General features: G+C 47.6%; 1 protein-coding gene across 4 annotated transcripts in view; it reads left to right on the plus strand.

The window, feature by feature from the left end:
- RPTOR (regulatory associated protein of MTOR complex 1) overlaps window positions 1-26,289 on the plus strand; it is a 207,657-nt gene that overhangs the window by 143,089 nt on the left and 38,279 nt on the right. For all 4 annotated transcript variants that reach the window (XM_075279295.1, XM_075279297.1, XM_075279296.1 and 1 more), the window contains exons 6-7: window positions 5,262-5,437; window positions 12,418-12,477. In XM_075279295.1, the coding sequence (XP_075135396.1) occupies window positions 5,262-5,437; window positions 12,418-12,477 (236 nt within the window). The remainder of the gene's footprint in view (window positions 1-5,261; window positions 5,438-12,417; window positions 12,478-26,289) is intronic.

The raw sequence follows: 26,289 nt of genomic DNA on the forward strand, positions 1-26,289 counted from the left end.
TCCAGACTCTGCGAATACGCCGCTTTTCCAATTTGGTCCCCAACAAACAGAATGTAATTCTTGGAAATTCACTTTGCAATGTCCATGCCTGGTGTAGAAGCAGCTCGAGTACGAGTATGAGCGAAGCGGACAACAAAACAAGCAAATACGCCAAGAAAAAAAATGAAGACCAATGAAGAGTCCTCCACCATGATCTGGAGTGGATTTTCCAAAAGGAGACACTGTAGGTTTCAGAGAAGTCGAATCACAGGTGCAAAGGTCACCGAAAAATATGGAACTGTACTTCCATCAATGTATCGAGTAGGAACACCGGTGTGGGATGTCCATGGTCTTGGTTGGGGTGGTCTAAAGCAAGGTCCATCATTGTCGTCATCCTTGTAAATCGATCCTCTAGAAATCCAAAATGCTTCAACCTCGAGTAAAGCGTCGTTGATCTTGTATTTTTGGTGGAAGAGTCTTAATCTTTGGCTTCCATTATGGCTTCTTATATTTTTGGTGGAAGAGTCTTAATCTTTGGCTCCCCTTATGGCTTCTAATATTTTTGGTGGAAGAGTCTCTTTGGCTTCCATTATGGCTTCTAATATTTTTGGTGGAAGAGTCTTAATCTTTGGCTTCCCCAAGGTGAGATGGTCTAAAGCAAGGTCCATTATCGTCGTCCTCCTTGTAAATCGATCCTCTAGAAATCCAAAATGCTTCAACCTCAAGTAAAGCGTCGTTGATCTTATATTTTTGGTGGAAGAGTCTCAATCTTTGGCTTCCCTTAGTCGCCCACTTTGTTCATTGATAGTCTCTCAGAATATCGTCAATAATTTAGTGGTTCCTGGCTCAAGACTCTTAGTTGTTTTTGATTGTGGTCACTGGGGTTGCAGGTTTCATAGGTCTTTCCTGCTTCGATTTTTTTTTCCCCAAGCACTATGCTTTCTCGGTGACCGCTTCCATTAGAGCGCATTGACGCGCAGGGGAAGCCACCTGGGATAGAGAACACTAATACAATGCGTTGGGCTGTCACACGACTCTGAATTCGAGCTTTGCTTGCCTTCCTCTGTACGTCACCGAGCAGGAAAATTCTGAGAAGGAAATTCTTTGCAGAAGATTGCACAGTAGTCAGGAGAAAATGCGCTTGCCGGGATAAGTCCTGTCATCTCTTAGGTCGTGTGGAGGGATTTACCGATCAAATGTTGACCTTACACGACCATATAGATGTGCTTGTTATCATGTTTTCCGTGATGAATTCCTTGCTGTGCTCGGAAATGTAAGATTAGATTGGTTGGCATTTGCCATTCATGCAACATCTTTGAAATCTTGAGAGGGGTTAAAGAGGGATTTCAAGATGGTGGGAAGGATTTACCCATCCATGACCAATTAAAGTTTATGTACATGTCATGGTGGTGAGGCTCTTGGAGCTGAGAGCCTTACTGGGCAATAGAATGAAGCAGGTTCTTCACCATGTTCTTATGGCTTCCTTACTGCATTCTTTGTGTCTTGATTCCTTAAAGGGATTCTACCATTAAAATAATTTTTTTTCTCACTAGCACGTAGGAATAGCCTTAAGAAAGGCTATTCTTCTCCTACCTTTAGACATCTTCTCCACGCCACCGTTCGGTAGAAATCCCGGTTTTCGTCTGTATGCAAATGAGTTCTCTCACAGCACTGGAGGCGGTCCCCAGCGCTCAAACAGCACTAGTCGTGTCCCCAATTCCGGCAAGAGAACTTTCCAGCACCGCTCTGTCTTATTCAAGAACAGTCTCTTCACGCGTCTTCTTCCGGCACTGATGGCCAAACTTCTAGGCCTCAGGCAGAGCTGACTGCACATGGCCGCTTACACAGTAAGTAAGCGGTCATTTTCTTGTGTCCTCGGGCATGCACAGTCGGCACCTGCCCGAGGCCTAGAAGTTTGACCGCCAGCGCCGGAAGAAGTCGCGTGAAGAGCCCGTTCCTGAAGAAGATGGAGGTGTCACTGGAGAGTTTTCTCGCAGCATTGGGGACACCCCCAGTGCTGTTTGAGTGCTGGGGTCCGCCCCCAGTGTTGCGAGAGAACTCATTTGCATACCGACGAAAACCGAGATTTATACCGAACGGCGGCGTGGAGAAGACATCTAAAGGTAGGAGACGAATAGCCTTTCTTAAGGCTATTCCTACGTGGTAGTGAGAAAAAATTTGATTTTAATGGTAGAATCCCTTTAAGGCTCCAGTGTCGTGCTCAGTAGGGCTTCATTGCCATGATCTTCAGGCCTGATATTCTAGTTCTCCTTCTCAAGTCATAGGGCTCTCGGGCTACGATGTATAGGGTTGAAATCATGCACTCCTATAGGTCCCCATGTCATGCATGTTTAGGCTCCTCACAACCATCCATCCTCCTATCTCGTTGTCTTGGCTCATTCTAAAAAGACATTTTTAGTAATTGGTTTTTTTGTTAGAAGGCACCCCTATTATTAACCCGGTCACGGGGTGTCCTTGATTCTAATTTGTATGGAAACATAAAATAGGCCTAAAATAGTTTGGGAAATTGACACAATGGTCTGGAGCTGACCCTATAGACTTCTATGGGGGAGTTTTCTGGGCATGCTCTGTGACCTGTGCAGAGGGGGGGGGGGGGGGAGTGGATAAGATGTGACATAACCTATTGTGATTGGTGAATTCTGTGTCTTATCTACATATACATGATAGCCATGATCATCGGTGTGCTGTAAGGAAGGTGACTGCTGCAAAAAAAAAAAACTGAAAGTGACACCATATTATTTAGCTTAGTGGCCAGAGTCAGAACTGCAGGATTTTTAGGATTTTTTGTAAGTATACATAACATTTTTTTTTTTTTTTTTTAAATATATGTTTAACCTAAAACTTGGTAGAAAAAAATGTCATTTTCTTGCGACACCTTCCCTTTAAGAGCCTGTCGAGTACACCTAAAACTTTTCTGCCCACACCTAACATTTTGGAATGTAATCTTTTTTGGCTGGCCGCTCTCCCGCGGATGATTTTTATTCGCTTTCGCCTCGGCCACCTGTCATGGCCATATATTCCGTTTTTCCGTAACAAGATTTGTAAGGGGAATTCGCTTCTCCATTCGGCGCGCTGTGTAATTCTCCTTCCCAGATCCATCAACTTCTCAGCTTCTCTCCGTCCTTCTTTTTCCCATCATCCTAACCTATTAATATGTTCCTTTGCTCTCGGCTGGATTGACTTGTTCCTCCTCGCGTTCCCACAGGACCCCCCACTCATGGTGTGTTATTGCTGCGCTGTGAAGGGCGACAGGCCGAATGAAATGTACAGAGCTGGGGAAGTTCTCTCGGCTCGGAGAGAAACCGATAATGTTTCGGTGTACTAATATCCTGCCACATATTGCTGTCTGGGGGCGCATGGCACTGAAGGTGATAAATAGATATTTCTCATTTAATGCTCTTCCTATTTTTGACCTAGCGGGGCATCCGGATTTTTTAATACACTTTTATAAAAGATTTAAAAAAAAATTGTTCATCATCTTAATCTGTTCTTTTGCTCTTCCTGCCGACGAATATTTTTTTTATTGCCCTATAATATTTTTGTGCAATTTTTTATTTTTATTTTTTTTCTCCAAGAAAGTGAGAAACTGGATTGTAATCCACCCCCAACTTACCCTAGGTTGACATTAGAGCCGGGGTGTCCGTTGTTCTGGTCCGTCAAAAGACCGAGACATGAACGGCGCTTGATGGACACCCATGACTCTATTGGGCTCCATTCTGATGATTTTTAACAGACGCTACGATGGAGACTGACCAAGCCTTAAAGGGATTCTACCACTAAATTGCTGTTTTTTTGTGCTTTAGACGTCGGAATAGCCTTTAGAAAGGCTTTTTGTCTCTTACCTTTAGACGTGGTCTCCGCGGCGCCGTTCCTTAGAAATGCTGGTTTTAAGCGGCATGCAAATGAGTTCTCCGCAGCAATGGGGCGGGCCCCAGTGCTCAAACGGCGATGGGGGTGTCCCCACCGCTGCCAGAGAGCTCTCTCCAGTGACGCCTCCATCTGCATCTGCAACCCCACTTCTTCTGTCTTTGTCCAGCTTGCGACGCCTGCGCAGTACGCTCCTGTATTGAACTATAAGAGCAAGAGCGGCCTCCCAAAAATGGCCGCCGGCCGCAATACGCTGGCGGACAGTTTTGGGAGGCCACTCTTGCTCTTGTAGTTCAATACAGGAGCGTATTGCGCAGGCGTCAGAGGTTAGACCTACAGAAGAGGCGGGGTTGCAGCTGAGGATGGAGGTGTCGCTGGAGAGATCTCTCTGGCAGCAGTGAGGACGCCCCCATCGCCATTTGAACGCTGGGGCCCGCCCCCATTGCTGCGGAGAACTAATTTGCATACCGTTTAAAACCGGTATTTCTAAGGAACGGCGCCGGGGAGACCATGTCTAAAGGTACGAGATGAATAGCCTTTCTAAAGGGTATTCCAACGTCTAAAGCACAAAAAAAAAAAAGCGATTTAGTGGTAGAATCCCTTTAAATGGGGTCTTCCAGCTCTTCGAATAGCACGCACCCATAGGAATGAATGGACGCAGCAGGGGGTTAAGCGGCCGGCCACCGGCAAAGTCTGCGTGCCGGCTGCTTCCATTCATTCCTATGGATGCGTGCTATTCGAAACGGCCATTTCGGATAGTACGCGCTCATCTCTAGTGATAAACATTAGCTCGGTGAAGATTAGACCATTGGGATCAATAGAATTGGCCTTGCCCACCCGGTCCTTGTATCTCGCCCATTTCACTAGTTGTTTCTTTATATTGGTTGCAAAATGGTGGCTCCAAAATTTTACCAAATTTCCAGTAGGAAAGAGAAATGTAGCTGGGAACCGTAGAGTCACATAGATCCTATTAACCTATCACTAGAGATGAGCGAATATACTCAATGGAATACCTCCGCCGCATAGCTCCTGGCGCAGAAACACTTCCAGGGCATCGAATTTTTACTGCCCCTTCCAGCTTCCCTGGCGCCGGGAGCTAGGACAGATAAGTGTCTAATCTCTAGGCCCCTCAGTGATCATGTCAATGGGAGTCCTTTTGGGTGGAGTGGTGGTCGAGCATGTGCAGTATGAGGTATCGGTCAGTCCCATAGACTTAAATGGGGTCGCGCCACCGTTTCACCATGGGACACTGGACCCCCTTTCTCATGATTGGTGAGCATACTGGTGGTGGACATATATATTCAGAATGAGCACTGTATACATTCAACTTAATAATGTGGCCGGTAAAGCCCCATAGTTATAGTTGATCACTATATAACTTTTTTTATTTGCAGGTTGCCGCCATTAACCCCAGTCACCCATTGGCACAGATGCCTTTGCCGCCTTCCATGAAGAATTGTATCCAGCTGGCCGCCTGCGATGCCGAGGAGTTGTTACCCATGAACCCCGACCTTCCCGCTGATCTCTTCACCTCTTGCCTCACTACACCCATCAAAATAGCATTAAGGTGGTGAGTATGGGGTAACCCTGACTCCTATGTTATTGGGGTATCTTGGTCTGTTCAAGTCTATATCTATTCTCTGCTGGTCTACTGGGGGATCATCTGACCCCTATGGGTTTCGGAGGTTGTCCTGTAAGGCGGTGGGGGATGTATCTAAGCAGATTTACCTTTAAGGGTGTTTTCCAGGCTTGTGAAGTGATATTAATAATCCCTTTAAGAATCTGGTAATCCCTACAACATGACAGGTCCAACAGGGCCAAAGGAGTTCACTTTCTAATCGAAGGCCCGGCTGTCAAAACCCACATTGTCGCTCCAGGCCCTCCGCTTGGTATGGAGTAGTATTTCCTGCACAGCGGGTGTCCTTGGGCACTACTGTACACCCATTGGTCCCGGGGGTCAGACCCTTGCGATCATAACATACAAACTAAGAGCTATGGTGGCGGCCATCTTGGTTGGCCCGCAACCTGCTGAATAAAAGTTATGACAACTTTTTGAAGGACATCATGAATCGTGAAGGTTGTTGTGAGTTCGGCAGATTGGGTAATTACCGCATCGCTGTCGGACCGCCTCGCTCATCTCCCTGGTAATTTTGCGGGCCGCTAGCCTTTTCGGGCCGGTAGATGACACGGATCTTTGTACTGGAGATTGCCTGATAATTCATTTGTGTTATCAGTTAATTTACATGATAATGAAGAGCTGCGGTGGAAACGCTCGCCTCTGACAGTGATCAATTAGTCTGCAGCGCGTCATCCGTGCGTTCAGCCACCGCCACGTTCCGCCTGCTCCAAGGATCTTCAGTGCACCTCAGCGGTCCTACGCGGTCCTGCACATCGCGCGTGCTCATCTGTATTATATAGTGAGTTGTACAGGACGCTTTTATGTTTCCAGCTGCAGGCTCTTAATATATCCTGAGGCAGCATTAACACCCGGGGTTCGCAGCCCTCGCTACCTTGAAGGGATAAAGAGGAACAAACCAGCATTGGCTGCGCCAAACGTTTCCCGGCTGTGCTTTAGGAGGATTGACGGCGCAGCGCGGTGGGGGGATTGGAGAAGAACACAATGGTTTCCTAGAATTCATTAGATGTAGCTAGTAATATTACAGCCTGACCATTATATCCTGCCAGCTGGTGATATAACCCCAGTCTATTACATTAACCTGTTCAGGCCTGGATGCTGTGGCTTTTCGGAAGGCGCCATTTCACTTCTGAGAAGCCATTATGTCTGGGCCTGAAGAGGTTAAAAAGTAATAGATTGAGGGTATAATATTATGCATTGACACTGCAAATTAGATTGTGTAGCAGGGTTGGATTTGTCATTTGGTGCCGTCCACTGAAGGGGGTTGTTACTTCACAGACGGTCGGCAGGTAATATTTCATCTTGCAGGACGGCTGACAGTTTCTGATCAAGACTTTGTGTGGGGACTGCTTATGAGGAGCTGCTCCCTACTGGCTCATTTGGGAAGGGGGTCCCAAGAAGTTGGTGGCATCCTCTGTAATGTCTATATGCCCTATACCAGTGATGGCAAACCTTTTAGAGATAGAGTGCCCAAATTGCAACCCAAAACCCACTAATTTATCACAAAGTGCCAACACGGGAAATTAACCTTAATAATGTGCGAATCCACAATTACGGACTTGCAAAATACGGTCATTGAATGGGGCTTTATAGGGCTTTCTGCTCCACTGTGACCCCACACACAGTCCAAACTGCTTCATAGTGACCCCCACACAGTATAATCTGCTACACAGTGGCCCCCACACGTTATAATCTGCTGCACAGTGAACCCCATACAGTACAATTAGCTCCACAGTGGCCTCCACACAGTATAATCTGCTCCTCAGTGGCCTCCACACAGTATAATCTGCTGCACAGTGACCTCCACACAGTGCACAGTGGTCTCCACACAGTATGATCTGCTGCACAGTGGCCTCCACACAGTATTATCTGCTCCACGGTGGCCCCCACACAGTATTATCTGCTCCACAGTGACCCCTACACAGTACAATCAGCTCCACAGTGGCCTCCACACAGTATAATCTTCCACCGATAACTTCCCAAAATGGAAAATCATCTGCGGGTGTGGACGTACCCTATGGACGTTTTATGGGTTCAGGCAAGGTTTACCTAAGTGTGTGTGTGTGTGTGTGGGGGGGGATTGGATAAAGTCGCAGTATGACGCTCCCCAACGTAATAACTATCACCCATGATCGCTGCAGCCCATCACCCAATTCAGTGGTACTCTGCTCTGACCAGAATGGCGGCGGTGCAGGACTGTCCGGGTCACGTAATAATTTATTATTTTATCATATTTCTTTTCCTTTTGGGTAAAATTCATCCCATCCTGGTAAAAACTTTCTACTATTAACATATGTGACCTTCAGTGGTCTAGGGAAGCTGGGTGACCCCACCAACGTTTGGCGAGCCTTATTGGGGGCCTCTTTTAACAACGGCAAAATCCTACTAATTGACGTTATGTTCACAATTAGCATTGATCAGAGGATCAGAACAACGGAGAGGCGAACTGCTAAATTAACGATAACACGACGGAGACTCCAGTATAGAGGTAAGCATAGGAGACCACCTCCATGTCTGCCGGAGATCCACGTTCTAAGGTGCCCTTATATGTGAAGCTGGAGGATATTTGGCCATTCGGGACCCTAAAAAAGATGAGTTCTAGAGATGTAAAGTGTCGGCACCGCCAGTATTGATATACTGCAGGTTTGTGATAAAAGATCCCCCCGCCTTATGTTGAAGGGTTAATAATCTCCTCTCACAAGCAAAGCGAATAAAAGATGCGTGTCGGTGTGAGCGGCGAGGTAGCGGCGGCGTGTGAGTCTGCGCGCTCAGCCCCATCTCTAGTAATGGAGATACACTGCAGCCTTAATCAAATATCCATCATCTCAAGTAAACATCTCGGCTCACCTCGGGGGCTGATTTATATGGAGACTCATGTACGTCGCACTCCACAACACTTCTACCTCACAAAGTATTAGTCAACCGTATGAAAAACCTGCCAGGAATCCATTGATCAAAATCTGTGCCTGGTAATGAGGCGGAGATCAGACCTGCAACGCACACGCTCCATTCTCCATCAGTCACTTCCATATCGCCGCTCTAGAGCCCCCACCTCCCAGGTATATCATCTATATGTATGTAGGGGAGAGAGACCGCAGATTTATAAGATATTACGTCAGTGGTACATGTAAATATATGAGACTCGTTAATATATCTGATTAGGGGGAAGTGGCGCCGTCCTCACCTTCCATCGGCCTTACTTTCTTCCCTCCCTGCAGGGACCCAATTCAGGCGTGAAAGCATCCTTCTAATGTGCAAGTAGATAGAAAAGAGGAATGAGTGGAGAGGAGGGGGATGCAGGTGAAGGAGAGAGGCACGCAATAAAGCTGGAGGAGAGCTGAGGGATAAAGCTGCAGTGGTTTAGGGAAATGCGCAAGGAAAGAGTAGGGGATGCAATTTCAACTTTTTGTAAAGGGGAGGGGATGCAGCTGCAGTTTTACTCTGTGTCGTGAAGAAGCAGCAGTAAGGGAGAAGAGGGAGATGCAGCTGCAGTTTTTTACTCTGTGGTTGATGGAAGTTCACAAGAACAGAGGAGGGGGATGCAGTTTCAGCCTTTTTGTAAGAGGAGGGGAATGCAACTGTAGCTTTTCATTGTATAGCAATAAAATGACATTAGGGGATGGGGGGAGATGCAGCTGCAGTTTTTCACTCAGTGGTTTAGGGGAATGCACAAGGAAAGAGTAGGGGATGCAATTGCAACTTTTTGTAAAGAGGAGGGGATGCAGCTGCAGTTTTATTCTGTGTTGTGAAGAAGCAGGATTAAGGGAGAAGAGGGAGATGCAGCTGCAGTTTTTTACTCTGTGGATGATGGAAGTTCACAAGAAGAGAGGAGGGGGATGCAGTTTCAGCCTTTTTGTAAGAGGAGGGGAATGCAGCTACAGATTTTATATTTGTAACAATAAAATAACATTAGGGGACAGGAGGAGAGAGATGCAGCTGCAGTTTATCACTCATTGGTTTATGGAAATGTTTGAGGGGAGAGGAGGGGATGCAGTTGAAGATATTTTGTTTACATACCTCCCATATTAGCCCCGCCCACTTTTATGTTGACTCCGCCCATTCTCTTTCATTTTTCATGTCCCCCGACACAGTATAATCCTCCTACAGTCACCCGCACATTATATGTCTCCACATTGTAATGTTCCACTTCCAACTGTCCCGCAGTATTAAGTCCCTCTCCTGGTGCCCCAGTTTAAACATGAAACTGGATCAGCTGGAGGGGGACATTAGCAATGGGGGTAGTTGGAGGGGGCAATAAATAAATGGCAGATGAAGTGGAACATTAAACGGTGGGCAACTAGAAGCAGACATTAAACCGTAGGGGTAGCTGTAGGGTGACATTAAACTGGGGGCAACTAGAGGCAGACAGTGCCCTCTCCAGTTGTCCCCCAGTTTAAGTGCCCCCTTTATCTGCTCCATTTCATGTCCCCTCCTCCATCTCTGCCCCCGGTTTCATCTCCCCCCTCCATTTCTCCCTCAGTTTCATATCCCCTTTCATCTGCCCCCAGTTTCGTGTCCCCCCTCTATCTCTGCCCCCAGTATAATGACAAACACAGACAGACAGACATACACACTCTCTCTCTCTCCATCCTGCATCTCACATCCCCCCCTCCCTTCTCAGTACCTTACACGGATCTCTTCTCTCTTCACTGCACAGGACACTGACACGCCAACCTAGTCACGTGACCGTGTGATGTCACACAAGGTCCTTGAACCTTGTAAAGCGTTCCTCCGATCACCGCAGCCTCTTATCTGTTATAAGAGCAGGCGGGGATCGGAGGAATGATTGATCAGCAAATCATTAAAGGGACATAGCGGGACATGTAGGGAGCTGCGCGGGACAAGGGTAGGAAAGTGTGAGTGTCCCGCGGAAAATCGGGACGGTTGGGCAGTATGTGTTTAGGAGGGTGCAGCTGCAGATTTTCTGTCTATCATAATGAAACAGCTTTAGGGGAAAAGGAGGCGAATGCAGCTGAAGTTTATTCATCTGGCTGTATTCGCATCTGCATCGGAGTCTAAGCTAGAGAGTCCGTGGCGGTGTCTTGTGGATGTAGGACTTTTTCCTCTGCCAGATTCAGTTTTAAAATGACAGACACCTGTCAATAGGGCTCACTGGGCTTTGTGTATAACCGCTGTTGCGGCGATCCTCCTGTACATTGTTCTGGTTCAGAACAATGGATACGTCAACATTAGAGTGAGCCTAGTGTCAGTAGTATGAGGACAACGCATGGGGCAGAGGAAGGGATGCAGCTGCAGTTTCCTCTTTGCCATGATGAAACAGCATTAGGAGAAAGAAGGGGGGGGGGGATGAAGCTCTCTTGGTGGTTTACAAAAATGTTTGAGGATAGAGGAGGGGGATGCAGCTGCAGATTTTCTGGGGATAGGAGGGAGGAGATAATTCAGCTGCAGCTTTTCACTCTTTGTCATGCTGAAACAACATTAGGAGAAAGGAGGGGGATGAAGCTAAAGTTTTTCTCATAGTGGCTTATAGAATGTTTTAGGAAAGAGGAGGGGGATGCAGCTGCAGATATTCTGGGGATAGAAGGAAAGAGATAATTCAGCTTTTCATTCTCTTTCATTCATTAATGAAATACAGGAGTGGGGTGCAGCTGTGGGGTAGTGATTTTGTGTAGGGGCCATGGCACCATAACTTTTCTCTGTTATTTTATAAAACAGTGGGAGGGGAGGAGGGAGATGCAGCTGCAGGTTTTCACTTTCTGATTTGAAATGGCTTGAGGGGTAATGTTCAGGGAGGCAAACCCATTGGGCAGAGGAGGGGTGGGGGATGCAGCTGCAGCTTTTTGATTGGCTCTGAGCACACAGCTCAGCAGTGACATCACACCAGCCTGAGCCCGCCCATCCAGCAAGCCCAGAGAGAGAGAAAATGGATCTAGCAGCCTGAGGAAGACTTCATTCCTGATGTTTAAGGGTTAATTATATTCCAATCTCCTTTTTATATGCAAATTTAGTTTGCCATTTCCGAAAATTTAATATTTCTCGCGCCGCCAGCCTTGTATGTACGGAAATCTTCCTTCGTCCATATCTTACTCTTCTCCCCCCCCCCCCCCCCCCCAACCCTCGCCTCTTCGATATCCGATTCCAGTAATTGGATGACATGGAGCCGCAGCCTGTATAGCACTGTGTAATTGTGTGGCGGTGTATCCGCTCCTGATCCCTGTGTTTTACAATTAATCCGGCATTATACCACGCGTCAGCCCAATTAGTCATGTCCTCTGATGTGTATCACATGGTACAGGAGCGCCGGCCGTCTTCGCGGGGCCCCACTTAATGAGTAACATGCCATTCTTAATCCTTTCCAAAAGAACAGATAATCTGAAGGGATGTGATATTTATTGCCAGGATTACAGGACAAATAAATGAAATTAATATTTATACCCGGCTGCTTGTGCGGTATTATATGGGTATTATCCAGATTTCCGCTATAGAAGATTTGTCGTTCTCGTATTAGAAGCCCTGTCTCTTCTCTTGACGTGTCTGTCATAGTCAAAGAAGTGCTATGAGATTTTTGGACAAGTTTGTGGGTTTTCCTCTGTTATTCCCCCGGGAAAAATATTTTTTTTCTTGTCATTGGGTCATGGCTGACAGTATGGAATTGACAAGGAGAACCGTAACACCCAGCGTTAATCTGTTTATTAATTTCCAGGAGGGATAACAGAGGGACAAGAAAGTGCAGAAGTCTAGGAAATGATTTCATGGCTGCAGCGTCTGTCCATGGATTGTTTCTGGTATTGAACGGATTGTGGCTAGCTGCAATACCACTTCCAACCTATGGCGTGGTGTGGCGCTGTTTAGGCATGAAAACAGACCCAAACAATCCCACCATTTGGGGGTTGGGGGGGTTGTTCCCTGTTTTTGTGTTGGCTATCTCATTAACCATTTGTTTCCCATTGCAGGTTTTGCATGCAGAAAAGTGTGAAGCTTGTGCCCGGTGTCACTCTGGACCTCATTGAGAAGTAAGTAAAGGTTTGCAAATCCACCATTTGGAGACGTTCTTAAAGGGGTATTCCGGGTTTATTAACTGATGACCTATCCTTATGATCAGAAGCAGATTGGGTCCTAAAAAAAAATGGAAAAGTGGCCTCATTTCAGACCCTAGAGTAATAGTAGTATAATCGGAGGCCCCGGGTAGGCGATTAAACATAATAAACAGCGTAACTCACCTCTCCTGGCTCCGGCGCATGTTTTCTGGCATCTTCATGGCTTAGAGACATCATCAGTGACATCAGTTCCAGCGTATCATCACTTAGGCAAAGCGGCGTCATTCTGCATCGTGACACTGACGTGAACACACGAGTCACAGGTAGTCTCAGACTTTATTCATGCTGCAGGAAGCCCAGGAGAGGTGAGTAACGCTGTTTATTATGTTTGTCACCGCCCCTGGGTATCGGCATATTATAATAGCAGTTTCGCTTAGAACTTATGCAGTCAGAACGAAACCACTGGGCGAACCTCGTGCGATGAGTCTTGTGAAATTTGTCCAGCTCATACTGTCCGCAGCTAAGGGTAAGGGCCGATCCTCGGGGCAGCTACCATGCCGGCCCATTAGTCCATGTCCTAGTTAGCCCACCAGGAATTTTCCCGTTGATGTACATGGCCAGTCCGCCACTGCTTAGGCCATCAATGGACGAGCCCAAGGAACCCCTTTTGGCTTTAGGGCAGGGTCTTCGATTTCAGTAGGGTATACTTTATGGGGGTCAGGGGCTTTAGTAACAAGATGTTGTCATCATGTCCATGGAACCCTTCGACTGCCTAGGATGCATCCATCCTAGGCAGTAATGGAGGGGATGGAAATTAAGAGTAGGGGTCCTGACTTCTCACTAGATTTTATTTATTTAAACTAAACGGTGAAATCTATCCCTTTAGTGTAATCTGCTTCTATTTTACGATCGTCGTTTTTGTATTTTATTTTCTGTCCATGATTATGGGGCGGCCATCTTGTCTGAGCTTCTCGGCATTTAGTGATCTGCTTTACTGCATAGTCATGGCCATAGGCAGCAGTAGACTGGAGCCCGACTCATTGAGGTCTATGGAATAATTATCTAGGCATGCTCTGTGCAGGGAGGGGGAGGAGATAAGCAGTGACATCATCTATTGTCAGTGGTGATGTAATCTGTAGAGGCGTTATCTCCTATTGTGATCTTGTCTGTCTTGCATGTGATATAAATGAGGTCACTGCTGCAATGAAAACCCCCTACAGAATTAGCACTGGTTAGGGTAAGTTCACACAGAGGAACTCGCATCGTATCTGAGGCAGATTCTGCCTTCCATTGTTTTCATTGGGAGGCAGAGATCGCAGCAGGACGCTGAGCTTCCTGCTCCATCTAGTCGCAGATTCCACGGTTCGAGACTCCCTTCTGATTAGGCCCAGGTTCTCAACCTGTAGTATATATACCCCATGTAGTCTCTAGAGGGCATCTACACCGTATTAAAGGGATCCGCGCCGTTGTTTGGTAGAAATCCGGGTTTTCTTCAGTATGCAAATGAGTTCTCTCGCAGCACTGGGGGCGGTCCCCAATGCTGCGAGAGAAATCTCCAGTGACGCCTCCATCTTCTTTTGGAATGCCCTCTCACTGTGTCTTCTTCCGTCCTGGGTTTCAATCTTCTAGGCCTCGGGCAGAGCCGACTGCACATGCCCACGGCCACAAGAAAAATGGCCGCTTACTGAGTAAGCTGTGTAAGTGGCCACAAGAAAGCTTACTGAGTAGGCGGCCATTTTCTTGTGGCCTGTGGACATTTGCAGTCCGCTCTGCCCGAGGCCTAGACGGAAGAAGGCACAGGTAGAGGGTGTTCCAGAAGAAGATGGAGGCGGCACTGGAGATTTCTCTCCTAGCATTGGGGACACCCCTAGTGCTGTTTGAGACCTGAGGACCGCCCCCAGTGCTGTAAACGAACTAATTTGCATACAGAAGAAAACCCGGATTTCTACCGAACGACGGCGAAGAGAAGACCTCTAAAGACATCTAAGGCTATTCCTACATGTTGGTATCCAATACGAAAAAAAAGGGTATCCAATGATAGGATCCCTTTAATGCTGAGGTTCTATTATACAATACACAACTGATCTATCTAATTTGCATATTTTTTCCCATGTAGCATTGCCCGAACCCCGTAGTGACTCTTTATTGAGAAGCTAGGTGCCCCTAAATATACAATGCAGCCTTGGGGGTACTGGGGTATAGTTAAACCTCTAGAGCTGATAGTCCAATTTGGGGGATACTCATGGAATTTCCAATAACTCGCTGTTACATGTATGAAAACATGAAGACCAAAGTCAACCCACATAATTCATCGTAGATCTCCCGAGGTCTCGCATGTGCCCACCACCAAAGCGCTCAAATCCCATGCCGACAACTAGACCATGGCACTTTACCAGTAAACACTGAGACCTCCCAGTATGTGAGTGCACAATCCCAATTCTGAAGTGGTCAGGACAAGCTCACCTTAACTTCAGAAGAGAATCTCTCATTGCCTAAAGCCCAGGAGCAACCAGGAAAGGATAATTGGTTTTGCAGGAGTCGGTCCCGGGAGACGGAGCAGGTTCAGATTAATTAGAAGCGTCCATGAAGAGAGGGGCCAGAGGTAATTATTCATCACCCGGGCAGGGCCGCAATCCAAAATCTGCTAACTCTTCCATTCCTGCAATGGAGGATACTGGAACTTTAACCTTTAGCAGTCCGTTTTTACGAGGCTTTAATAAAATTGCAAAAATTGTTTCTGGTTTTGGTTGGACTGAAGGTTGAAGAATATTGGATTTCAACGGTGAATAAATTTGACTTCTATTTTTGGTTTGGGATAGACGAGAGGGGAAGATCAATGAGGTAACCCATACCTGTAGGGTCTAGAGATCTTAAGACTGGACAACTTTGATATGGGGAATATTTAAGATGTTGTCTACTTTGGACTGGTCGTAAAGAGGTATCTCACAGGATAGGGAATACATGTTTGATCACTAGTTTGCGGGATTGCCGTCCATGGTGTGCCATGCATGCACACCACTACTACATTCGCATGGGCACTTGGAGAACCAAGTTCTCCTGGTCACTGGAGGTCTGCAACGATCAGGCATTTATTTTTTGGCTAAATATATCTTTTAGTCTGACACCCCTTTAGGGTTAAGGTCAAGTGCCACAAGTTCACAGAAGACCCCTTCATTGACTACAGTTGCCACCACCTATGACCATGAGGTCTCCTCCCTAAAGAGCCGGAGTGGCTACCATTATTAGATCTCCATGTTCAACTTCTTCGAGGCAGGAGCTTTGCCGACAATTTTTTATTTACGGTTTTGTTTCTGGAAGGCCTACTCTGGATCGAAGGTGAGGTTTTTCTTGAACTCCTCTGAAGATGAAGACAGCTTGTCCCTTTAAGCAGAAATAAGATGCGGCACCTCCAACCCCGAACAAATTCACTTAATCAAAAGAAATCTCCTTATGTCGCCGCACGGATCCGGCTCTCGGCTGCTGCCGCAACGTCTTCTGATCCTGCCGGCCGTTCTGCGGCTTTAGGCTTTGTTCTGCCTCCTGATTATTTGGGGAATTCGAGAAACCCTGAACTCAGCAATGTTAATTTCTTCCAATAACGACATTATGTCAATGAGGGGAGAGCGCGGCAAGCGGCTTGTTTGGCTTCAATAACCTCCGCTAATATTGGTTTGTTTCATTCCCCCAAACCCTTAATTACTCAACGCTGCGGAGCGAGTCTATGAGCGAGCGAGAGGCTACTTAAGGAAACATATTAGCAGCATTTGCAGTTTTACATGTCCTCAAGTGAAGTTTGTCAAAGACCAGTGGGGTCAAGGGTCTTTCGATTTTCGCCATCTTGTTGCTGCCGCTACATAAATACGTCTTTCCTGTACGTGGAGATCTCGACTGTTGGATAGCTGAATCAATATGTCTTGAAGGCCAATAACTTGGCCATAAACGGTTTGTGAGACGGGTCCCGATAGTAATCTGGTAAAAATTTTAACCCAACACTCTTCAACAATGGAACCATGTCAAACAATTTGGGACCTGTCCACCCAGCTCAGGGCAGCTTTATCCCAGACATTATCCCCCTATCCATTGGTGGGTTCCAACTGCTGTGACCCACAATGATCAGAATTTTTTCTCGATCACACGTAGGAATAGCCTTAAGAGAAGCTATTCTTCTCCTACCTTTTAGATGTCTTCTCCACGCCGCCATTCGGTAGAAATCCCAATTTTCATCGGTATGCAAATGAGTTCTCTTGCAGCACTGGGGGCGGCCCAGCACTCAAACAGCACTGGGGGCGTCCCCAATACTGCGAGAGAACTCTCCAGTGACGCCTCCATTTTCTTCAGGAACAGCCTTTTCACGCGTCTTCTAGGCCTCGGGCAGAGCCGACTGCACATGCCCTCAGGCCACAAGAAAATGGCCACTTACTGTGTAGGCGTCCATTTTCTTGTGGCCCGGGTATGCGCAATCTGCTTAGAAGATTGAAACCCAGGACAGAAGAAGACACAAGGAGAGAGTGTTCTAGAAGAAGATACAGGCGTCGCTGGAGAGTTCTCTCGCAGTATTGGGGACCCCCCCAAGTGCTGCGAGAGAACTCATTTGCATGCCAAAGAAAAACAGGATTTCTACCAAACGATGGCGCGGAGAAGACATCTAAAGGTAGGAGACCCCAGAGTATAATAATCGGAGACCCGGGGGGATAAAAACATAAAAATTGCTGTTACTTGCCTATCCCTGGCTCCTTTGCACTCCTCGGTGGTGCCGCCGGGACGTCGCTGAAGTAGGCCCGAAGCCTGTCTGGATCCCAGAGAGGTAAGTAACAGTGTTTTTTATGTTCCCCTACCTCTCCCAGGCTTCCAAACATTATACTCCAGGGTCTGAAAAGACCCCTGAGTATAATAATAGTGTTTACGGGGCCCGCGGCCTCACTTACTGATCCCAGCCCCTTCCAGGATCGGTAAGTAAATAGGGCCCGTTATCATCTGGAGTAACTCCAGCCGGTAACGGCCTATTAAAAAAAAAAATAAAAAACACAGCGGTAGCGGCTGCTGCCGGGCCCCCTAATGTCCCGGGCCCTGTGGTAGCTGCTACCGGTAGATACGCCCCTGTGACCGATCAATGTGACATCACTGACATGTGGCGGGAAAAACCCTTTAACTGGCCGTCCATCCGTCAGTGACAAACATTGCCCTCCAGTTGGTCTGCCCGAGCATATGGACAACCCATTTAGCTAGCAGTACTTATGCTGTGTGCACAAAGTCAGAAAGGTGTCATGTCCCCTTTAAGATATGCAACTTTTATGATATCCTATTTTCCCGAGTGCGTACCGTACAGAGCGGATTTCAGGACACGGTATGCTATATGATAATGGAAGGTTCTCTGTAACCATCGAGATGAAGGACGTATCTAGTCTACCGCATCTGACTCGAAGCTCCTGAAAGATTCCAAGCTTGCGGTGCGCTCGCGAATACATAAAAGTCGCCCAGCATGCCTGCACCCCCCCCCCCCCATATTACATATGCAGATTGCCAGGTGGGGCTTTGTATTCGCTGCAGCTTCCCAGATATAATGAGAGAAATATCTGCATCAGATTTCCTCTGGGCTGTGACCCGCGTTGCTAGAATCTACTCATTGTTCATTGTAACTAATTACGCATACATTATCGCCATTGTTCGCCGCTTCCTTACGTCCATGTATGTCAGCGGGTTCTGCGGAATGATAGAAAACTGAGTGTCGTATGAATAAATAGGGAGCGGGATGAGGATTCTCCATCTCTAAATAACCGATAACGTCAGTAAGGACCTCACCGTAACCCATTCACGGCCTCTTCGAGGATGACACCTAAAAAATTAAAATGCGGTTCCATTCAGAGTTGTCTGTATCAGTGAATGGACATTTAACCCTTACTAGTGTGAAAGGAAAGTTGTTTTTAATCCTTAGGTTCTATTCACTCTCTCTTTCTTTTTCTGGATTTCACTCCCATGATGCTTTGGGATTTAGGAAAGATTTGATATTCTCTTTAGTCTGGGCGGAGCTTTCTCCTGTGCTCTGTGTTGCCCTCTGCTGGTTAAAATGGGTTGTTCAGGGAGTCTATGAGTACTTAAATGCTGACAGTTTCCCTTTAAAGAGATTGTCCAGCATCCTGTTTTGTTTGACTTTTTAGGATTGGCCTTTACGTGTATGTACATGAGAAGTGATGCCATTTCTGTTACCACTTTTTAGCAGATCCCCCTCTGGCATGCTATATTTGGAATTTATAGTTTTCCCTAAGCATACACTGATCACAGTAAGTAGAGGAGAATCCGCTGTAAAACTTACAAACAGCCCCAGGAACATGCAGGACATATATAGAGAAGTACTGACTGGAACTGATCTCAGTAAGTAATGGAGAATCCGCTGTAAAACTCACGAACAGCCCCAGGAACATACAGAACATATATAGAGAAGTACTGGCATATACAGATGACAGTAAGTAGAGGAGAATCCACTGTAAAGCTCACAAACAGCCACAGGAACATACAGAACATATATAGAGAAGTACTGGCATATACAGATGACAGTAAGTAGAGGAGAATCCACTGTAAAGCTCACAAACAGCCCCAGGAACATACAGAACATATATAGAGAAGTACTGGCATATACTGATGACAGTAAGTAGAGGAGAATCCGCTGTAAAGCTCACAAACAGCCCCAGGAACATGCAGAACATATATAGAGAAGTACTGGCATATATACTGATCACAGTAACTAGAGGAGAATCCACTGTGAAGCTCACAAACAGCCCCAGGAACATGCAGGACATATATAGAGAAGTACTGGCTTGGACTGATCACAGTAACTAGAGGAGAATCCACTGTGAAGCTCACAAACAGCCCCAGGAACATGCAGGACATAAAACTCACAAACAGCATGCAGGGCATATATAGAGAAGTACTGGCGTATACTGATCACAGTAAGTAGAGGAGAATCAGCTGTAAAACTCACTAACAGCCCCATCAACATGCAGGACATATATAGAGAAGTACTGACATGGACTGATGTAAGTAAAGTGCTTTGGTTGTGATAAAAATCTTCAATTCAGCATCTTTCATCTCTCATCTCCTGCACTTCCATCTCACTCATCCCCTTTCCATAGAATTCTATAGACGTGATTAGTCTTTGTCATGTGACCTGAAGATGGGTAGAACATTGGAAGGAGAAGGAGGAGAGCAATGAAATAACCCGATAAGAGGAAAAAGAGGCATTTTTCACTAATGAGATACTTTACAAAGTTTCTTACTTTGAAGTTTCAATGACGTTTCATCACAGACATGTGACTGCTGCAGCGGACACCATAGAGATCACCACTGGAGGCCAGGATATAGGCACTGTATGTGATGTGTACAGTCTTGTGCATGCTCTTAGACCTGCTGAAGGTAATTCTGGTGACTTCAGGGTTATTCATTTTGTTAGCAGAGGAACAGATAGGGCCGAGTTTACAGTTTCGAGGCCCTAAACCCCAGCAGTATAACAACATGCTACTGGTCTACGGGGCCCAAACATGGTGGCGGGTTCCCTTTAAGACAATAATAGGTCTAGCAGCAGGTAAACAAATTTGCCTTAAGGATTGCAGACCTGTGAATGCCAATATTTCAGCAATGATGGAAATGCCCTGACCTTTACTTGTAGCTTGAGGCGCCCCCTCAGCAAAACTGTGCCCAGAGGCTACTGATGCTGGACTGGCACGAAAGGCTACAGATAATATCACGCTGGCGTCTCTTATACTGGGCACGTAATGAAGACTCCTGGGCCTGCTTGGCTGTGATATTAGTTAAGCAGCTACTACGGTCCTGGCACTATTAGGTAAAAGCGCCCCCAATGGACTGTGGGCCAGTGCTGCAGGGGGCTGGTATGAGTGGGAACAGATTGTAAGCGCGGCGTCCTCCTCTGGATTTATTATAACAAGAGCCATGATCTCCTGACTCCGCAGTCTGCAGCTCTGCTGTGTATACATGTCACAGTGATATATACAGCAGAGGAGACGGTACGGTGGAGGGGTAGAAGATACGGATAGAGATTTGTCTCATCACCTTGTCTAATCTGCTGTGTATATAGATGTATACACCGATCAGCCATGGCATTAACACTACTGACAGATCGATGACCTAGAGACAATGGCGCCTCTCGGGGGGTGACATAAATTAAGTAGCAGTCAGTTCTTAAGGAAGAAGGAGGAAAGTTGGGCAAATGGAAGGATCTGAGTGACTTTGATCAGGGTCAAATTGGGATGTCTCGAAAATGGCAGGACCTGTGGGGGCTTCTGGTATGGAGTGGTTAGTACAGCCACAGGGTCATGGGCACCCAGGGTTGGTCCATGAAGGCTGCACCTCGCAATGTAACGGACTAGATACCACAAGACTCCTTCAGACATCTTGAAGAGTCCGGAGCTGTTTTGGTGGCATTAGGCTGATCCCCTGCTGCTCCGAGTCCCTTGTTCCCTGGGCCCATAGCTGGTCTCTTCTTCTTTGTCCTGTGTCCATTCACGGGAAGTGCCCAAACAACCAGTCAGCCATTACTTTAACAGGAATGGGATCCCCTGAGGTACCCGGTAAGCGTCAGTACAGTGCTAGACGGGGATTGGCAAGGTCAGTATTGCTGTTTTTTTGTGTTAAACCCATTCTGAGACCATAAAAAATAATATTCCCTACGGGGGTAATAGTAGTATCCGTTATATATCCTATGGAGTGAATGACATGGAAAGGACAATCGTCAAGGTTCTTCCTAGGTGCCCTTGGGAAGTGACGTTGACAGAGTTGATGACTAGAGATGAGCGAACACTAAAATGTTCGAGGTTCGAAATTCGATTCGAACAGCCGCTCAATGTTCGTGTGTTCGAACGGGTTTCGAACCCCATTATAGTCTATGGGGAACAGATACTCGTTAAGGGGGAAACCCAAATCCGTGTCTGGAGGGTCACCAAGTCCACTATGACACCCCAGGAAATGATGCCAACACCTCTGGAATGACACTGGGACAGCAGGGGAAGCATGTCTGGGGGCATCTAACACACCAAAGACCCTCTATTACCCCAACATCACAGCCTAACAACTACACACTTTACACACTCAATACCACCTCTCTGACAGTAGGAAAACACCTTGAAACATGTGTATTTGGCACTTGCAGTGAGGAGAGCTTGTCACCAGCAGTGAATTTGGCCCTTGTAGTAAGTTGAGGTTGGCACCAACATTTGTTTTGAAAATCAGGGTGGATTGAGCCTCTAACCAGCAGAGTTTGGGCAAATTCATGGTGGAGGGAGCCTCTAAAAACCCCAGTTTGGACCAATTCATGGTGGAGGGAGCCTCTAACCAGCCCAGTTTGGGCAAATTCATGGTGGAGGGAGCCTCTAAAAAACCCAGTTTGGACCAATTCATGGTGGAGGGAGCCTCTAACCAGCCCAGTTTGGGCAAATTCATGGTGGAGGGAGCCTCTAACCAGCCCAGTTTGGACCAATTAATGGTGGAGGGAGCCTCTAACCAGCCCAGTTTGGACCAATTAATGGTGGAGGGAGCCTCTAACCACCCCAGTTTGGACCAATTCATGGTGGAGGGAGCCTCTAAACAGCCCAGTTTGGGCAAATTCATGGTGGAGGGAGCCTCTAAAAAACCCAGTTTGGACCAATTCATGGTGGAGGGAGCCTCTAACCAGCCCAGTTTGGACCAATTAATGGTGGAGGGAGCCTCTAAACAGCCAAGTTTGGACCAATTCATGGTGGAGGGAGCCTCTAAAAACCCCAGTTTGGACCAATTCATGGTGGAGGGAGCCTCTAACCAGCCCAGTTTGGGCAAATTCATGGTGGAGGGAGCCTCTAAACAGCCCAGTTTGGGCAAATTCATGGTGGAGGGAGCCTCTAACCAGCCCAGTTTGGACCAATTAATGGTGGAGGGAGCCTCTAACCAGCCCAGTTTGGACCAATTAATGGTGGAGGGAGCCTCTAACCACCCCAGTTTGGACCAATTCATGGTGGAGGGAGCCTCTAACCAGCCCAGTTTGGACCAATTCATGGTGGAGGGAGCCTCTAAAAAACCCAGTTTGGACCAATTCATGGTGGAGGGAGCCTCTAAACAGCCCAGTTTGGGCAAATTCATGGTGGAGGGAGCCTCTAAAAACCCCAGTTTGGACCAATTCATGGTGGAGGGAGCCTCTAACCAGCCCAGTTTGGGCAAATTCATGGTGGAGGGAGCATCTAAAAAACCCAGTTTGGACCAATTCATGGTGGAGGGAGCCTCTAACCAGCCCAGTTTGGACCAATTAATGGTGGAGGGAGCCTCTAAACAGCCAAGTTTGGACCAATTCATGGTGGAGGGAGCCTCTAACCAGCCCAGTTTGGACCAATTAATGGTGGAGGGAGCCTCTAACCACCCCAGTTTGGACCAATTCATGGTGGAGGGAGCCTCTAACCAGCCCAGTTTGGACCAATTCATGGTGGAGGGAGCCTCTAAAAAACCCAGTTTGGACCAATTCATGGTGGAGGGAGCCTCTAAACAGCCCAGTTTGGGCAAATTCATGGTGGAGGGAGCCTCTAAAAAACCCAGTTTGGACCAATTCATGGTGGAGGGAGCCTCTAACCAGCCCAGTTTGGACCAATTAATGGTGGAGGGAGCCTCTAAACAGCCAAGTTTGGACCAATTCATGGTGGAGGGAGCCTCTAAAAACCCCAGTTTGGACCAATTCATGGTGGAGGGAGCCTCTAACCAGCCCAGTTTGGACCAATTAATGGTGGAGGGAGCCTCTAACCAGCCCAGTTTGGACCAATTAATGGTGGAGGGAGCCTCTAACCACCCCAGTTTGGACCAATTCATGGTGGAGGGAGCCTCTAAACAGCCCAGTTTGGGCAAATTCATGGTGGAGGGAGCCTCTAAAAAACCCAGTTTGGACCAATTCATGGTGGAGGGAGCCTCTAACCAGCCCAGTTTGGACCAATTAATGGTGGAGGGAGCCTCTAAACAGCCAAGTTTGGACCAATTCATGGTGGAGGGAGCCTCTAAAAACCCCAGTTTGGACCAATTCATGGTGGAGGGAGCCTCTAACCAGCCCAGTTTGGACCAATTAATGGTGGAGGGAGCCTCTAACCAGCCCAGTTTGGACCAATTAATGGTGGAGGGAGCCTCTAACCACCCCAGTTTGGACCAATTCATGGTGGAGGGAGCCTCTAAACAGCCCAGTTTGGGCAAAATCATGGTGGATGGAGCCTCTAAAAAACCCAGTTTGGACCAATTCATGGTGGAGGGAGCCTCTAACCAGCCCAGTTTGGACCAATTAATGGTGGAGGGAGCCTCTAAACAGCCAAGTTTGGACCAATTCATGGTGGAGGGAGCCTCTAAAAACCCCAGTTTGGACCAATTCATGGTGGAGGGAGCCTCTAACCAGCCCAGTTTGGGCAAATTCATGGTGGAGGGAGCCTCTAAACAGCCCAGTTTGGGCAAATTCATGGTGGAGGGAGCCTCTAACCAGCCCAGTTTGGACCAATTAATGGTGGAGGGAGCCTCTAACCAGCCCAGTTTGGACCAATTCATGGTGGAGGGAGCCTCTAACCAGCCCAGTTTGGACCAATTAATGGTGGAGGGAGCCTCTAACCACCCCAGTTTGGACCAATTCATGGTGGAGGGAGCCTCTAACCAGCCCAGTTTGGACCAATTCATGGTGGAGGGAGCCTCTAAAAAACCCAGTTTGGACCAATTCATGGTGGAGGGAGCCTCTAAACAGCCCAGTTTGGGCAAATTCATGGTGGAGGGAGCCTCTAAAAAACCCAGTTTGGACCAATTCATGGTGGAGGGAGCCTCTAACCAGCCCAGTTTGGACCAATTAATGGTGGAGGGAGCCTCTAAACAGCCAAGTTTGGACCAATTCATGGTGGAGGGAGCCTCTAAAAACCCCAGTTTGGACCAATTCATGGTGGAGGGAGCCTCTAACCAGCCCAGTTTGGACCAATTAATGGTGGAGGGAGCCTCTAACCAGCCCAGTTTGGACCAATTAATGGTGGAGGGAGCCTCTAACCACCCCAGTTTGGACCAATTCATGGTGGAGGGAGCCTCTAAACAGCCAAGTTTGGACCAATTCATGGTGAAGGGAGCCTCTAAAAACCCGTTTGGACCAATTCATGGTGGAGGGAGCCTCTAACCAGCCCAGTTTGGGCAAATTCATGGTGGAGGGAGCCTCTAAACAGCCCAGTTTGGGCAAATTCATGGTGGAGGGAGCCTCTAACCAGCCCAGTTTGGACCAATTAATGGTGGAGGGAGCCTCTAACCAGCCCAGTTTGGACCAATTAATGGTGGAGGGAGCCTCTAACCACCCCAGTTTGGACCAATTCATGGTGGAGGGAGCCTCTAAACAGCCAAGTTTGGACCAATTCATGGTGGAGGGAGCCTCTAAAAACCCCAGTTTGGACCAATTCATGGTGGAGGGAGCCTCTAACCAGCCCAGTTTGGACCAATTAATGGTGGAGGGAGCCTCTAAACAGCCAAGTTTTGGGAAATTCATGGTGGAGGGAGCCTCTAACCAGCCCAGTTTGGACCAATTCATGGTGGAGGGAGCCTCTAAACAGCCCAGTTTGGGCAAATTCATGGTGGAGGGAGCCTCTAAAAAACCCAGTTTGGACCAATTCATGGTGGAGGGAGCCTCTAACCAGCCCAGTTTGGACCAATTAATGGTGGAGGGAGCCTCTAAACAGCCAAGTTTGGACCAATTCATGGTGGAGGGAGCCTCTAAAAACCCCAGTTTGGACCAATTCATGGTGGAGGGAGCCTCTAACCAGCCCAGTTTGGGCAAATTCATGGTGGAGGGAGCCTCTAAACAGCCCAGTTTGGGCAAATTCATGGTGGAGGGAGCCTCTAACCAGCCCAGTTTGGACCAATTAATGGTGGAGGGAGCCTCTAAACAGCCAAGTTTGGACCAATTCATGGTGGAGGGAGCCTCTAAAAACCCCAGTTTGGACCAATTCATGGTGGAGGGAGCCTCTAACCAGCCCAGTTTGGGCAAATTCATGGTGGAGGGAGCCTCTAAACAGCCCAGTTTGGGCAAATTCATGGTGGAGGGAGCCTCTAACCAGCCCAGTTTGGACCAATTAATGGTGGAGGGAGCCTCTAACCAGCCCAGTTTGGACCAATTAATGGTGGAGGGAGCCTCTAACCAGCCCAGTTTGGACCAATTAATGGTGGAGGGAGCCTCTAACCACCCCAGTTTGGATCAATTCATGGTGGAGGGAGCCTCTAACCAGCCCAGTTTGGACCAATTCATGGTGGAGGGAGCCTCTAAAAAACCCAGTTTGGACCAATTCATGGTGGAGGGAGCCTCTAAACAGCCCAGTTTGGGCAAATTCATGGTGGAGGGAGCCTCTAAACAGCCCAGTTTGGGCAAATTCATGGTGGAGGGAGCCTCTAACCAGCCCAGTTTGGACCAATTAATGGTGGAGGGAGCCTCTAACCAGCCCAGTTTGGACCAATTCATGGTGGAGGGAGCCTCTAAACAGCCCAGTTTTGGCAAATTCATGGTGGAAGGAGCCTCTAACCAGCAGAGTTGTGGGAAAGCAGGGTGGAGGGAGCCTCTAACCAGCAGAGTTGGTGGAAATCAGGGTGGAGGGAGCCTCTAACCAGCAGAGTTGGGGGAAATCATGTTGGAGGGAGCCTAGTATTAGCAGAATTGTGCAACGCTTATGGTGGATGAGTATGAGGATGCGGAGGAATTGGAGAGGTTGAGTACAGACATGGAGTTTCATGTTGGGGTGCTTTACACAGGTGGGCACAAAAATGAAGGCTCTA

This window comes from Leptodactylus fuscus, chromosome 6, assembly GCF_031893055.1.
Source record: "Leptodactylus fuscus isolate aLepFus1 chromosome 6, aLepFus1.hap2, whole genome shotgun sequence".
In the NCBI taxonomy this organism is placed as follows: Eukaryota; Metazoa; Chordata; class Amphibia; order Anura; family Leptodactylidae; genus Leptodactylus; species Leptodactylus fuscus.